General features: G+C 37.9%; 1 protein-coding gene across 2 annotated transcripts in view; it reads left to right on the forward strand.

Annotated features, from left to right (window-relative positions):
- GABBR2 (gamma-aminobutyric acid type B receptor subunit 2) overlaps positions 1 to 15531 on the forward strand; it is a 456372-nt gene that overhangs the window by 289203 nt on the left and 151638 nt on the right. For both annotated transcript variants that reach the window (XM_074546963.1, XM_074546956.1), the window contains exons 9-11: positions 6761 to 6841; positions 9882 to 10032; positions 10520 to 10652. In XM_074546963.1, the coding sequence (XP_074403064.1) occupies positions 6761 to 6841; positions 9882 to 10032; positions 10520 to 10652 (365 nt within the window). The remainder of the gene's footprint in view (positions 1 to 6760; positions 6842 to 9881; positions 10033 to 10519; positions 10653 to 15531) is intronic.

A 15531-nucleotide genomic window follows, 5' to 3' on the forward strand; every position in this document is an offset into this window, starting at 1 on the left:
TGAAGGAAATTGCTATACTGCAGTTGGAGATGGAAGCAGCATTTCTTAGGGCAAAACAAATTTTAAAACTCTAATTACAAGGGTAAAAACTGTCACAATTCAAATCCTTGCAAAGGTAACATGTTTTTCTTCCTTGAGTCTTTCTTTTCTGGCAGCTTCTGCTGAAGAATAATCTTCTATCTGACCTGACATTTTCTTCCTTATTTGAACTGTGATTCTTAATGTCAGCATTTTTGTCTTTAAACAAAGAAATGGTTGCCTGCGAGTGAATGAAAAAGGTTTTGCTCATTCATTATTTATAAGCTTCTATTGTGATTCTTTTTTTTAATTGAAAACTTTCAACTGGTGTTGGTTATTGCTGATATGTGATAAGGATAACTGAAAAGCTTCTCAGTCCTGTCTGACAAGGATACATTATGAAAGTTAAGATTGCATTAATTTGCTAAGACTTTCTACATGATCCACAACATTAAATGTTTCAGTATTTATTCTGAAGGAAATTAGCTTTTCTGACACTTAGCTTCATTCATTATTGTAAAGGCATTTGAGACAGCATTTCCAGTTATTTGGTAGATTGTTGTTTCATGAAACAGCTTTCAAAACCAGTGAGACAGGTAGGGCAGGTTAGCAGAGACTTTGCAGGCAATTTGCACAGGATTTATTGAAACATGGGAAATGTTCTCAGCTTTGGCATCAGTTTTCAGCCTCCAGCTTAAGTTTTTCACTGTTTGTGTTTGGCCAGTCTTCTTTCCCCATGACTTCCTCTCTGAACACTCTTGGCCACAGGATTGCTGTCGCTCAGTGCAGCACATCATCTCTTCAGGAGCCTTCCCAGGAGGCAATGGAGGGAATGAGAAAGAAGACCTAAGACCCATCAGTGACAAGTGATTGCTAGATGACTGGCAGTGTAAAGTGTTAAAGAAAAGCATTCACTCTTTAAAAGAGAGTGTGAGCAGAAGCTAAATTGGAGAGAGACAAGCCTCAGGACACCATAATGTAATGTGTCAGAGCACCCTTCACTCGCTGCACTGAATGTATTGCCAGGAGCTTGCTAATGGTGAGCTTTAAGACAAGTCAGGTGTGTCTTTGAAAGTGTGAGTACTTGTGCAGTGGATGATTTTTCATTCATATCTAGGAGACTGAGTTGAAATTTGAGATTAAAATCTGTAGTGGTTTAACCCCAGTCAGCAGCCATACCCTACAGAGCCACTTTGTCACTTGTCCACCAGCAGGACTGGGAGAGAATTGGCAGAGTAAAAACATAGAACTCAGGGGTTGACACAAAGACAAGACACTTTAGTAGGAAAAGCAGAAGCCATGCACACAAGCAAAGCAAAACAAGGAATTCATTCACTGCTTCCAGTGGGTAGGCAGCTGCTCAGCCATTTCCAGGAGAGCACAACCCCATCACATGTAAAGTTTACTTGGGAAGGCACATGCTGTCATTTCATTGTCTCCTTTTTCCTTCTTCCCCCACTTTCTATCCTGAGCATGATGCCATATGGCCTGGAATATCCCAGGTTTGAGATCACCTCTCCCACCTGTGTTTCACCCCAATCTCCCATGTACCTCCAGCCCCTTGCCAGGTGTCAGCATGAAAAACAGAAAGGTCTTGACTCTGTATAAGCCCTGCTCAGCAAGAACAAAACCATCTCTATATTATCAACTCTGTGTCCAGCAGAAATCCAGAACACAGCCCTGTATTAGCCACTGTGAAGAAAATTAACTTTGCCCCTGCTGAAATCACCAGAAAATCTTTCCAAATTTTAGAGCCATCCTCTTCAGGTATTTCAGGTGCATATGGACCATCCTTAGTTTTCACCTGTTGGCAAATTCTTCCAAAATTCTTCTGAGATCTGATGACTAAGTATTCCCTATAGCTGCCAGCAGTCCTGTTGAGCTGTGATGCATGAATAAGGAGTAATGCTCAGAAACTAAATGGTTCTGTTGTAGGACAAGGTTTAATAATATTGGTTCCTGAGACAGGCTGCTGAGTGCTGATTATGCAGCAAGATTTTCTAAAAGGCTAAGCATCTAATCACTCCCACTGAATTAGGATGGTTAAGCAAAAGGGGCATCTGGAAGGCAGTGGGAGAAGGGATTGTTAAACAGGAAAGTTTAAGGGAGTACAGTGATCATTAACTGTGGGAATGAGTAGGAGAGGTTATATAAAAAAATTTTGTAAAGCTTTTCAAGGAGGAGTCATTGGGGCAGCACCTTTTTCAGGCATGGATTTTCAGAATAAACTAAGACCTAGGTACTTTTTAGTAGCAGTAGTACTTTAGAAGGAACAGGAAACTAATATTACATATAGCTTCCAGCTATATGTAATATCATTTTTCTGCTGCTTCTAAATCAAGCATAGCTTGTGTCCTCTAGATGAGAAACTTCTGTGACCCTTAGTTTTCTGGAGAATAGTCCATGCTAAGTTTATTAAATTTACTTTAAAATTTACTCCATATTTGTTGGAAATTGAATACTCATCACTCGCTCATATTTCTCTTTGTGGTTTGCATGGAATTCTGAGCTTATAAAGAGCTGCAGTGACATAACAGTGTTCTTAGTTGTGTCAGGCTATGGTAAGCTATGATGAGCTTTGAAATCCTTAATCTTCATTTGGAGCCATGTGGTTTAGGCGCTGCAATGATGTTAGGACAAACATGTAATTTGGCTTCATTGTAGCACAGACATAGTTTTTGCTTGAGTATATCCAAGCAGACGTACAGAAGTTAATGAATGGATATGAGCATCGACATACATATCTTTGAAACTTTTTAGGATATGGTGGTTTTTCAGAGGGGCCTTTATAAGCATAAAGTGTACTGGTGCTTATACTGATATAAACATTTTTGTGTTGGCTTACCTGCATCACCCTGAGAGTTATTTGCAGTCAGACTGACATAACTGAGGATGCTATTAGCTTAGTTATTAGTTAGCTAAGATATTAGCTTAACAATGAGGGTGTTATTAGATGCGGTGTCATTGAAAGCTAGACAGCATTGTCTACATAGAAGAAAATAAAGGAAATCCATCTGTCCCATCTCTTATGCATTGCAAGTGCATTTATCTCATCCTTAAACACTTTCAGTAGAAACTGTCTTCATGAGGTGTGAATAAGTACACTTACAAAAATGTGGTGAAAATAGAAATTATGACATATAGTGAAAGGAACTGAAACTAAGAATAGTCTCATCTGGAAATTCTCAGTGTAAGTGGATAACAGTCAAACTGACAATCATAATACTGCTGTGCATTTTGGTAAATTTGTTTCATTCAGCTGACATCAGTTGCAGGATTTTTTTTTTTGCTTTTATTCAACAAGAACATGTAACTACCTGATATGCTCTTGAAAATCCTCTGTACTAACTTTGTGAAATGTGAGCTAATTAATTAAGTGATAGTGAGTCAATTTGTGTGGAGTTGCTTAAAGTGGGCTATAAAATTCTGTAATAAAATGTGTAGAGAAAAACATTTCAATATACCTGTAAGAATATCTCATTCTTTGTTGGCAGAAGGCTTTCATCTTGACCATTTAAGTAATCTATTCTGTAGCAATTAATTAACAATAAGCGTTGTTTATAATTCCATGAGAATTGTAGGCATAATTTACAGTCACATTTTTCTGGGCCAGTTTTATCTGGGTTGGTTAGTTTTTATGCTTTCCTGTCCCTCTGTGAAAGAACAGCTTCAGATTAAAGTTCTGAAATTTCTCCACTTCTGTCATGGTACTGACAAACATTATCTCACAACCACAGTACATTTTCCCTCATATTTTTTTTCTGCATTCTACTGTGAACTTCAATACAATATCTCTATTAGGATTACAGAAAGATCTAGTTAAAAATAATAGAAGCACTAGAGAAGGAAGCCAACATCATATTCTGAATATTCTGAAAAGCACTTTGTTGGTGTTTCTTTGAAGGAGTTCTACTCTCTCCTGTCCTTTTGTTGTTAACTCTCAGAGGTCTGACAGATATGAGCTACATTATACAAATACTGTACTAACTTTAATAATTCAGAATTTCTAAAGGCAACTGAAGGAAATGGCGCATGGAAAAGTGAGTCTGCAGTCCCATCTTTAGCTGTATTGACTTGTGCAAGAGAGAAGAGAACCACAGTCCTGCCTTCTTGCTTCCTTTAATAAATATTTGGAAGTGGCTTTGTCATTGACCAGCACGTTTGCTTGAGGATCTGAAAAGCCAGAAGCTGTAGTTGTCCTTGCTGGGAGAAAAAGGATCACAAGAAGCCTTTTTGTGTCTTCCCCTCAGCACCCCTGTAATCACACCATAAAACAGATAGTATATCCTTCCTCTCAATAAAAGTACATTTTATTTCTCTCACGGACTAATTTCCACAGGTGTCACTGCTTTAGGATATCAAATATCTTTATGGCTCTTCTTGACTTCAATAAAGTGTGGCATGTCCTCTATGAACTGTCCTTTCCTGTTGGTAAGGGACAAGGTATTGATCATGTGGTTTCCTGGTAGTAAATATTGGGTTTCCTGGTAGTAAATATTGGGGTTTTTAAACTCATTCTTGGGTTTCTAAGTCCAAAAATCGTGCCCTTCAGGCTGCTGTGGATGGCTGTTTCTCTAAATACTGAGGTCCATTCCTACAAGGGTTGGCTCCTGGTACCCAGGCTAGCTAGTTATAGGACAGGCACATTCTCAGCGTTACTTCACCTGAGAAGGAAACCATGTAAGAATTTATAAGTGCTGAAAAGAAATGGCATCATCTGTCACATGAAATAATCACATAAAAAGTTCCTTAATTTCAGTACTGTAATCAAACATGGGTTTTGTACATGTTTCTGTACATGTTTCATGTTCTGTTATGTACTTCCTACATCTCATCTAGTCCCAGTAAATTCTCCATACACAAATTGTTGCCGAGCAATTACTCATTTCCCTTCTCATCAGAGCTATGAGGCTTCAGCCTGTTGCTATGAAGCTGGGGCTAGACCAACACCAAGGTTATGTGTCATCCCCTTTTGCTGTCAGGAGTTGTGGTGGACTATCTGGTATCTAATATTCCCACCATTTTTCAATATGCATCCTGATGTTTTTCTCTCTTTTCTCTAGGTTGTGTTTTGATGTTTTAGATCTACAGGTAACAGCTGTCATGCTGCAAATATAAATGGAAGTGGATTGGTTCTGGTTTTCGCATTAACCATTTTAGCTTTTAGATGACTACTGGGAATATTTTATTTGTCAAAAATCGATTAGTTTATCTATTTCACAGTGAATGGTCAGTCTGTGACAGAAATTGTAAATTTATCTTCACTTCTAAAGTATGTGATGCCATGTGGATGGGCTTTGCCCAACTGCTGCTGGACACCAGGGGATTTTGCTTTAACTCCAAACTAGTTTTAGGTCCATCCAAGTGGATCATAGTCATGGGAAAGGCAAATAAGTCTTCAGAACTGCCAACTCCAGCTCTTGATGGGTGTGCAGTAAAAGCCTAGGACCCTCTGTCAGATTTGCAGCCCAGTCTACAGCTTCTTGTAGATAATTTTAAAAATATAACAATAGATATAACAACATAACAATAAAAATAGTAGTTTGTGTTAAGGAAATTTTGCCTCCTGTGAGCTCTCAGATAATTGTGTTAGTCAGACTGTAGATTTTACTAACATGGAACTAGATGCTCTATTCAGCAGAGCTGAACAGGCAAATCACTTTGAGTGAGAAAGGAGAAAAGGTTAATGTGAAGCTGTTGGGTGAAATAGGCTTTCCAAATTTGCCATCTAGCTCAAGATCATCAGCTCCCAAAATCAGTGTCACAAATAGGGTCGTGAGCTCGGAATTTAAATGTAAATTGGGTTGTGCATGCCCAGACAGAGAGGCCTGCAAGGAAATTTTTGTCTCTGCTGAGCCAGCTCTTCAGAGAAATCTTTAGCCAGTGGTTAAATCTTTAGCCTGGGGTTTGTAAGTCTCATCAAAATGTAAAAGTTTTAGTGTAAAAATGATAATTCAGTAAGCTCTTGCCCTTCAAAACCATACCAAAAGCTCAACAAAAATAACAGAAAATAATTGATGCCAGACGTTATCAAAAGTGTAGGATAAATGCATGTCAGAGATCCAGGTAGAGTGGCCAAGGCAGCAAACAAACAAATTCCTCTATCTGCATACTCCGTTCTGTCAGGTACAAGAAGGCCATAGATGTGATGGCAGTCCCAAAATACCAGATGAGACTAACTGTAAAATTTTAACTCAAGTGCGCGTTGGCTTTAATTATATAACAGAGTATGTTTTGCAGTCAGGGCACTAATGAGTTGCTAATTCTCACTCAGAGTAAGAGATTTGATTCCCAGCATATCTGCTAACTGGCCAGCCTGCTCCACACTGGCTGGAGCCTGCCACCATGACTCTCCTGGGAAATACTTCACAGAGAAAGATGTCCTAGTTGTTTAAATGGAAGGGGAATGTGTGATTTAGCTGTGTGTGTTCTCCCAGTAAAAATGTTCTGCATAGTGTGAGCCAGTAAGAAACTCTGTGATCTTTAAGCTGGAGATGACTGTGTCCAATAGAAATTTCCTGATTATGTAAATGAGTTCTTAAAAATGCTTTACATTTCTTTCAAGTACCAGAAATGTTTCTTTTAATGATGTTAGCTGTCTGGCATTCTGATTTAATTATTCATGCCTTATTCTTTCATATTTCTTTTCCTTTTGACACACTGTCAAAAAAGAAAAAATCAGTTAAATAGTTGAGAGCATGTGAACTGCCATAAACAATCACTCTTGTTTGTTTCTCTGCAGAACAAAAAGAAGTAAAGGTGGGAGAATACAATGCTGTGGATGACACATTGGTAATAATCAACAACAGCATCAGGTTCCAAGGTAGGAAACAAAACTGGAAAGAGGTACCGGAGTGATACAGATAGCTGTATGTAGTTTGTAAGACTATGTGTTCTTAAAAAAAGCTGTTTTAGGATTTTTAGTATCAAATGTGTGACACTGTAGAAAGTAAAAGAGAAAAAATACTTAAAAAATAGAATTCTGAACAGAAAATTGCAGTGCTTTGATATTGTATACTTGGTTTTAATCCCAATGATAGGGCAAAATCAAATTTGTATGTGTGCACAAATGATCTTTGATATTTCAAGAAGCAGGTTCTTCACCAATAAATAATGTTCTGTTTCATCCCCATTTCCCTACAGCTCATCTCACCTGAGGGCTGCTCTCATGTTCTATGTTTACAGATGTGAGGAGGAGGTAGTTGTTTTTCTTTGGGAGGTGCCTGTTAGGTAGCTAGAAAATAGGTTTTCAAATTACCAAGGCTGGCTTTAACATGGCCCATGGGAAACAGGCCCAGAGAGGGTTTTCAGACCAGCAGCACTCTGAAGCTCCACAGCAGGCATATAGCATTTCTTGCTGTATTTCCCTGCCATTTTTTATCCCATGCTGCTCCAATATAACATGGGGACTTTCTTGGCCCTCAAACAGCTGGAGAGCAAGCATACCCATGGTTTTAAGAACCCGTGGTCATGGCAGCCAGGTGTGAGCTGAAATGAATTTTAATGGTGTCTCCTGATGAATATAGGCATATACATTATTTTCAAAACTAAATTTTAAGATTTAATCTTAAGCTCTGCTATGGTACAGTTAAGTGAGAGAAAGTGAAGTTGGGTTTGTGAGTTCTGTGTGGTTTTCCCCTGGGATTGGTGAGGTGGATGATCATCAAGCTGTTCTACTGTTGTACTCTACTACACCTTCCTCCACTGCCCCAACACCCAAGGTTTGCATGAGCACAGGTGGAGTTTCACTGCAGTGATCTAATTCATGGCTATTTGTCCATCTCCTGGAGCTGTCCACCCTTCCTTTTGATCTCCCTTGCTGGACTTAAAAGAGCACAGATACACAAACTTCTCTCACATCTCTGGGGAATGAGGCTTTAGGAATGAAGAGTGCAGAATTTGTCCCCCCTGCCAAAGTCTGGAAGCAGCAGATTATTTTTGCCACAAGGAGGAACTAATGATGTGGTTTAATATTGATTCAGTCTATTAATTTCCAGAGAATATATGTAGTATGAATCAAGTTACAGGAGAGAGCATTTGTTCATAACTTTTTGCCTTTACAGACTGTACATGATGGGAAAAAGTCTCTGTACAGTCTTTTTTCAGGACAAGACTGCTAAGTCTTCTTCTGACCACTTCTGAAGGTGGTCTTTCCACCCATAACCTGTTTTATGGTATTCTTAAGATGTATTATGTGACTCACAGTGAATCTTTTCCTTTGATTCATCTTAGCTTTTCATTGAGACAGCTGGATATTCAATGTGGAAGACACTGACTTCCAGTCAGTGGAAGCCTAGTAGCTTTAAGTATTTAAAATAGAGAGTAGTAAAAATGTTCCTGTTTAAACCATTGCACAAAATTCCACACCAACAGGATTGAGTGGCTAGTGCACAAACAAGTAAATAAATTTTGTTGACTCACTGTATGTTTATATTTAATAAATACAAACCATCAACATATTCTGTAGAGTGTAGAAAGAGTAGGGTGAGGCTTAATTTTTTTAGTGTTAGTTCTTTTAAATCAGGCATGTATTTTATTGGCTTTTTTGGCTTGTTACTTGTCTAATTTTATGAATTTCCATGGACTGTAAATACATGCAATGTGGAGGGAAAGAGGAAAATCTCAGGTACTTTTCTCCAACATTAAATCAACAAATGGACCCTTAACTGTGACTTTTTTGTAAGCATCTAAAGGAATTTTTTTTTCTGAAAAGTTGGGCATAAAGGTGAAAGGATAGCAAGTTTCCATGGTCTGAATCCTTTCAACTTAACTCTTAAAGGTAAAGCTATTTAATTGTGTAAATCCTTGAATATTCTTTTAGGTGCAAGGCAGAAGAGTGAATGTAAAATTTAGCCATGGCAGCTGCTAGTCAGGTGCTCACAGTTCCACTTCTGCAGCCACGCTGTGAAAGGAGCTGCTCAGCCCTGCGGCCCTTGCAGCCCCATCGGAGATCTGATGCAAAAGAAGAGGCTCAGGAGCTGTAGAGCACACAAATCTGTTTCTGAAGGAAGACAGTGATGCAAAAGGCCTTTTGCCAATCTCCTGCACCAAGGAAAAAATTAGTAAGCAGGTGAAATGGAGTGTGGGAAGTCAGAGATGCAGAGCTTTATTGCAGTTGTCGGAAAGTGATTCTCCTCATTAAACCAAGAAGCCTTTAATTAGTTGGAGCTGAATGTCAATGAATTACACCGCTTTAAACATAGTTTTTAAGTTCAGACATACAAATCCACATCTGCAAAGTGGATCTGTCTCTATAAAACTTTTGCTATCCATTTTCCCATATTGCTCCCTTCTATAGATTCCTGAGGGCACCAACAACTCTCCCTTCCCTCCTCCCAGAGCTTCCCCCACAATGCCCACAGCCCAGGACTACATTTTAGCCCCAAGGCCATCAATCCCTGTCCCAGTGATGCTACAGTAAGGCTTATCTCCAGACAGGCTGTTAGAATTTGCTCTGACAACAACAGTGAGCACACAAATGATGCTTTCTGTTTTCTACTCATTGCTCTGTCAATTGTTTCCAAAAAGCATAACCTCCTGGTAAAATTTGCACTCAAAGTATGCATTTTAGTGTTTATTTACTTTAAAATGAGGCTAGTTAGCATGTATGTGGTTGTGCACTGGGGTATGGTTGTGTCTCTTCTTCCAAAGAGGATATTTACCTGCCCCAGAAATGCAAATCTTCATGTCAATCAATGTGACTAACATATGTCTGTCAAAGTCAATGATTTCATCAGCTACTGATGTGGTTCATGGTTGCCAAGTGTGCTAACTCAAGGTATAGTACTTAGGTGAGGCAAAGATTCTTGTAGGAATTCTACATCTGGTCGAGCTTTAGCCTTTTTTTCTTCATGCAATTCTAGGAGTCGAGCCTCCAAAGGACAAAACAATTATACAAGAGGAGCTGCGTAAAATCTCTCTGCCTCTCTACAGCATCCTCTCTGCCCTCACCATCCTAGGAATGATCATGGCCAGCGCTTTCTTGTTCTTTAACATCAAAAACAGAAATCAGAAGTAAGACATTCATGTTATTTCTATCACAAATTCTTTCGTATTTAATGCCGTGTTTGTAGAACCAGTCATGTAAATATATCTATCTACATATACATGTAAGGAAAATGTGAAACTGTGGAAAGGTGGTATTTTAGAACTATTTAATTGAAATCACTGGCTAATATACTCGCATTGAAACAGACTGTATTTAAATTCTTTTATACTTTCTGAAAAGTGTAATTTACTATTTAATGTTTGACTGTCTGCTAATAACATTAACCTTAGCTAATTAATCCATCAGTAAAAGAGGAGGTCTTTTTACTAAGCATTCAAAAACCTGAAACAATGCTAAATTATATAAAACAGCAAATACTGTGCATGCCTTTAGATTTCATGGAATTCTAGAAGAGTTGTCTCTTTGCCTGGTTGCAAAAAGCTCTTCTTTATTGCTGTAGCAGCCTAGCAGTAACATTTTCCTCTTTAATGCACTATCACCTTTTGTCCATAGACTAATAAAGATGTCCAGTCCCTACATGAACAACCTTATTATCCTTGGAGGGATGCTTTCTTATGCATCTATTTTTCTTTTTGGTCTTGATGGATCCTTCGTCTCCGAAAAGACATTTGAGACACTTTGCACAGTAAGTAATTCCATATATTCTAGTTCAATTTGTGTTGAATTCAGTCTTACAGGAAACAGAAAATACAAATGGAAAAGTTCAGTAGTTGGATGTGTCATTCCATTAAATCACTGATTCTTGTAGCTCTTTCCTGGGATATTATTTGGGACCAAATTCTGAAACATGTACAAAGCTTCATTATGGTGGTGGTGGTGGTTGTGGTTGTTCTTATTGTTGTTGTTCTTATTGTTACTGTTTTTTTATGGAAAATCTCAAATGCATTGGGATTTAACCTCAGACTTACAGGGTAGATGTATATTCTTGTACTGAAATCATATCTAGAAAGATGATTTACTAAAGAAGATTTTTGTGTTTGTAGCAGGACAACTTGTAATATCTGTAAAGCTACTTCTTTATACATTCCATATTATTTTAAACTACGTGGCTGCTGCTTCTCTAGATCTCTTTAGTCAGTTTCTTTGGCCGATTCTCCAAAGATTTCTACTGCTATTTTCATGCTATGCTATAAATTCTTGCAAGCCCTAATCCATATAGAATACATTCTAGTTAAATCAAAACAAGCAACTCTGAAACCAAATCAAATATGTCCACCTAGAAACTGGTCATAATTGTTTGATGTAATATGCAGTTATTCTGACTCACAGATGTCTTTTCAAAGAAAGGGATGGGATACTCCTTCCAGAAGCAGTACAAAACAGCATTTAAATTTATCCAATATCTTCTCAAAAAATTCTAAGACTCTGCTTGACCCGTTGCCTAAAATTATCACACTTACTGAGGAGTTGCCTTCACTGTCATTTTGATTCTTCTTCACATCTCTAGAAAGCTGCAATTCACAGCACCTGTTGTTTTTAAGAGTCTGAATTTCTGACGTCATGGCTAGCAAGAGAGGAATTTTACTTCAAGAGGAAAATTCAAAACATGAAAGTTGGGTACCTAAAGCTAGTTGATGCAAATACATCCCAATATGTCAGCTGAAGCCATCCATACTAATTAGAATTCTTATAGAAGTGAAACACTGTGTGATCTTTTTAGTTAGACCATTTCAAAACACTGGAGATTCCATAGCACGTGCCAAGATGGACTAGAAGACATACTATGGGTGAACGTACCGGGAAAGTCTTACCTTCCCTACCTGGGCCTGGACAGAGCTGTATTTCAGACACTTAAACTTTAGGAGCTTTAGCAAAGGAGACTTTAGGAAAACTTTAGGAAAGGAGAAGGAAAAACTATCCAGTCTTCCTACAGCTAGAGTTCTCATTCTCAGTACAGATAGTAGAAAGAGATGCTTTAAAGATTAAAAAAGGATGATCCTGTTCACCTCTCATAAACCAGTCTATAACTCTATGAATACAATGGGGCCAGCAGGAAGATGACAATCCATTTTTTATCCAGGAATTGAGTCCTTTTTCATAAAATAGCTTCTGATGGAGCAGAAGTGTCATTAGGAATTCACTGTTGATGTCAATCCCCATTCTTTTCTCATCCTCCATTGCAAAAGGATCTAGTGGCATGGGATGCAATTTTTTAGTCTTGTTGTCTGCTCAGTCTTGAAGGGCTTGTATCCAGAGCTCCTGAGTTCCCTGCCAGGCTGCAGGCCATTGTATGACTGGGCTACAACCCTTCTCTGGAAGCAGCCATGCACTGCTGAACAGAAGGAAAGTGGGAACCAGAGGTACTTATCAGCATCTAGCTGTTCTAGGAAACAGATTTCCAACCAAATGTAGCTATATAAGACTAAATAAGACTAAATTTGAGTCCTGTTTTACATGTGAAACAGCTCAGCCTTAACTCTGAAAAATGAACCAATGTCCTGTGCCTCTGAGCTAGAACATTTCTTCTGATTTTTCTCTACCTCTCAAAATGTAATCTCTGGTCTCATTTTCTAAATGCAACAAAATTTAACTGTGGCCTGCTTATTTTGTCAAATCCTATGTATCTCTTCCTTTTATTCCAATTTGTATCTGTAACATTATGTTGGGTCTGTGTGTCTGCCATAGAGGGGAGTTCTTCACTTGAGTAAAACACTTACTTGACTTAGGTGAAAGGGGTGGGGGGGAATGCTGTGCCCCAAAGCCAAACTTTGATTAAGAAATATCACCTCATGCCTTAAGCAGAGATTTTTTTTTTTTTTGGTTTACATAGTTAAATGCTGTATAAACATAGCAGAGTCTGAGATTTCTTCTCAGTCTTGGCTTTCCAGATTTTCAGACCAGTATGGAAGCATTTCTGATTGTGTTTTCCTGTGCATGGCTACTGATGTATCTTATGAACCCCAGGTCTGTCAGCAATTAATACTACAGTCATAGATGCAACAAATCCTTCAGTAGCCACCCATTAAAAAGGTTTTTTCAACACCCTACTCATTAAAACAATTATTTTAAATTTTTCATCCAATTATATTCTTGTAAGTGGGATAGCCTATGCTTCTCTTAGATATCATCTCTATATGGCTCCCATTCACTGTGGCGATGCACTTTTATTGTATCTAGAAAACTCTGAATTAGTGCTGGGAAATTCATAAATATGGGAGGCAAACACACTTACCTGTTGAATAACTCTTGTCTCTCTCCTCCTCTCCTCAAAACATCCACCAAGTGCTGGCCAAAAAGTATACATTTGGCTCCATGAACATCCCTATTCCTGTGTGGGCAATATGCTTAGTGGTTTCATAAAGTCTGCTTATACTCACAACTGCTTATAGGATCAGGCCAGGACAAATCTCTCTTCATCATCCATCTCCCTTGAAATGCATGATTTTTTTTACTCATTCTAGCCATGAGAGATTAGTTTAAAATTCCCATTTTATTTCAGACTGTGGCTAAATCTCTAAAAAGAGCAGTTACAATTGAGAACAATCATAAAAAGCCATTGAGGCAAGTCATAAGGGTGTAACAACTGTATCTCAGACACAGAGAAGAACCTTATGTCAATGAAAGGAGATATTGGAAGGGAAGTAAAAGTTTTCATTCAAGTTTTATAAACACATGCAAAGCTATGAAGCTGTTGTTAGTGTTATCCCCTGTCTCAACCAAGTAATCACCCTCATTGTCATCTTGTTTCAGAAGTGATGAGGTCTCACCAGAGTAGCAGTATATACACAATAGCCAGTGTCTTAATTGGATATGTTACATATGGTCTCTGTTTAATATTGTGACAATTTTTGGCAAACTTATAGGAGGTTCTTAAAACTTCTGTGTTTACAAAGGTGTTCCTACCACAGCAAGGGGATTGCAAATAGGTGATCTTTAAGGTATTTTACGATCCAGGACATTCTATCATTCTGTCCTCACAAATTCAGGAAACATAGTTTCCAGGTTGTAGGTATTACATTCAATTCTGTTGGACTTGTTTCCTCTAGAGCATGTTATTTGTAGTGCTGTTTGGAGGGTGAAATGCTTTGCTACATCAGCTCATTTTTTACTTTTCAACAATTGATGCCTATATGTGGCATAAGCCTAATGCTGTAATATTCCAAGGACACTGACACATGACCCAAAATTACACCAGTAAAACCTGAAAGGTTCAGAGGATTTATTTGCTAAATTGCACTACCACTTTCCACTCTGTAAGGCACTGGGTGTAGGAGGAGGTGGTCTATAAGTTATTATGCCGAAACATAGAAACAAGTGTTACATGTAGTTCAGAGTCAGTAAGCACTTTAGACATATAGTAAAATAATTTGCTGAATAAGGGTATTATATTAGTCTTTAAAATTATAAAATGTGGGCTCTGTGACAGAGTGATACAGTGGATAATTGGTTCCTAAACACTCTCATTTTTATCTTGGTATGCCTATTTTTTATGGAAGGGTAATCAAGTATAATTAAATACATAATAATTCTGTGTTTTCACAGTAAAAACTCATAATAGCAAATGTAACATAATTTAGTTCCATGTCAGAATTAAAGATTAGGTATCATACTTTATAACTCAAATTACATGGAATTAGAATGATCCAGAGAAGCGAGTTCTGAGAAAGTGGTCAGTGTTTTACTGAACCATTAGACAGTGTCTTACTTAATAGCAACTTTATTGGTTGCACAGAAAAAGAAATACAATATTTTATTACGTCCATATGTATGCCAAAGTACAAAGTATTTGAGAGAAAGAGAGAAGGAGAGTGATTTGACTTTGTTTTTAATCTCAGAACCACTATGGTATCATAGCAAAAAAAAAAAAACAGTTAGAAGTAAGGATGTGAAATGAGATGTGATGCCAACTGGAAAAATGCAAGCAAGTGGAAGCATATTTGAAAGCAGTCATTATATGGAAGAGAGAGTCTCAAAATTAGCAATGCTAGTGACATATCCTATGAATAGAGTTTAAAGTGACATACTAAATAGAGATACTTAAAGTAGCGAGAATATTAGATAAGATCATAACGTTTAGACTTCTGTGATACACTCCGCTGAGAATTTCATGATTTACATTTAAGATGAGTAATGTCTTTCCAAGTTGGTACTGCTATTGAATAAAAAACTACTAGGTCCTGAGGACAACCACTGTCTTCTCTGCTATGCATCTTCCTCAAATAAGTAAATCTAATTATTAAGTTGGGGCTGAAGATGTTTAAAGTACTCTACGTTGTTCTCACCCATAGTGAGAAAAAAGGCCTCCTTCATTAGGTAGTAGTAGAGTAATCAGCTCTTCTCCTCAGTCTTGGTAGTCTGATGTGCAGCAGGACTTTCTCCTGGGCAGTGTGCTGCACTGGATCATTGCAGGGCTTGGAAAGGGGCAAATGATCTGTACTGAATAATTAAATATAGGGTTCATGTTTGATAGGAAATACCTATTCTGCAGATAGAAATTGCCTTTCAATATCCTTTACAATCCGAAGTATTCTGCAAGGGTCTCAAATAAAATATAAGAGGATTTA

This window comes from Zonotrichia albicollis, chromosome 1 (assembly GCF_047830755.1).
Source record: "Zonotrichia albicollis isolate bZonAlb1 chromosome 1, bZonAlb1.hap1, whole genome shotgun sequence".
In the NCBI taxonomy this organism is placed as follows: Eukaryota; Metazoa; Chordata; class Aves; order Passeriformes; family Passerellidae; genus Zonotrichia; species Zonotrichia albicollis.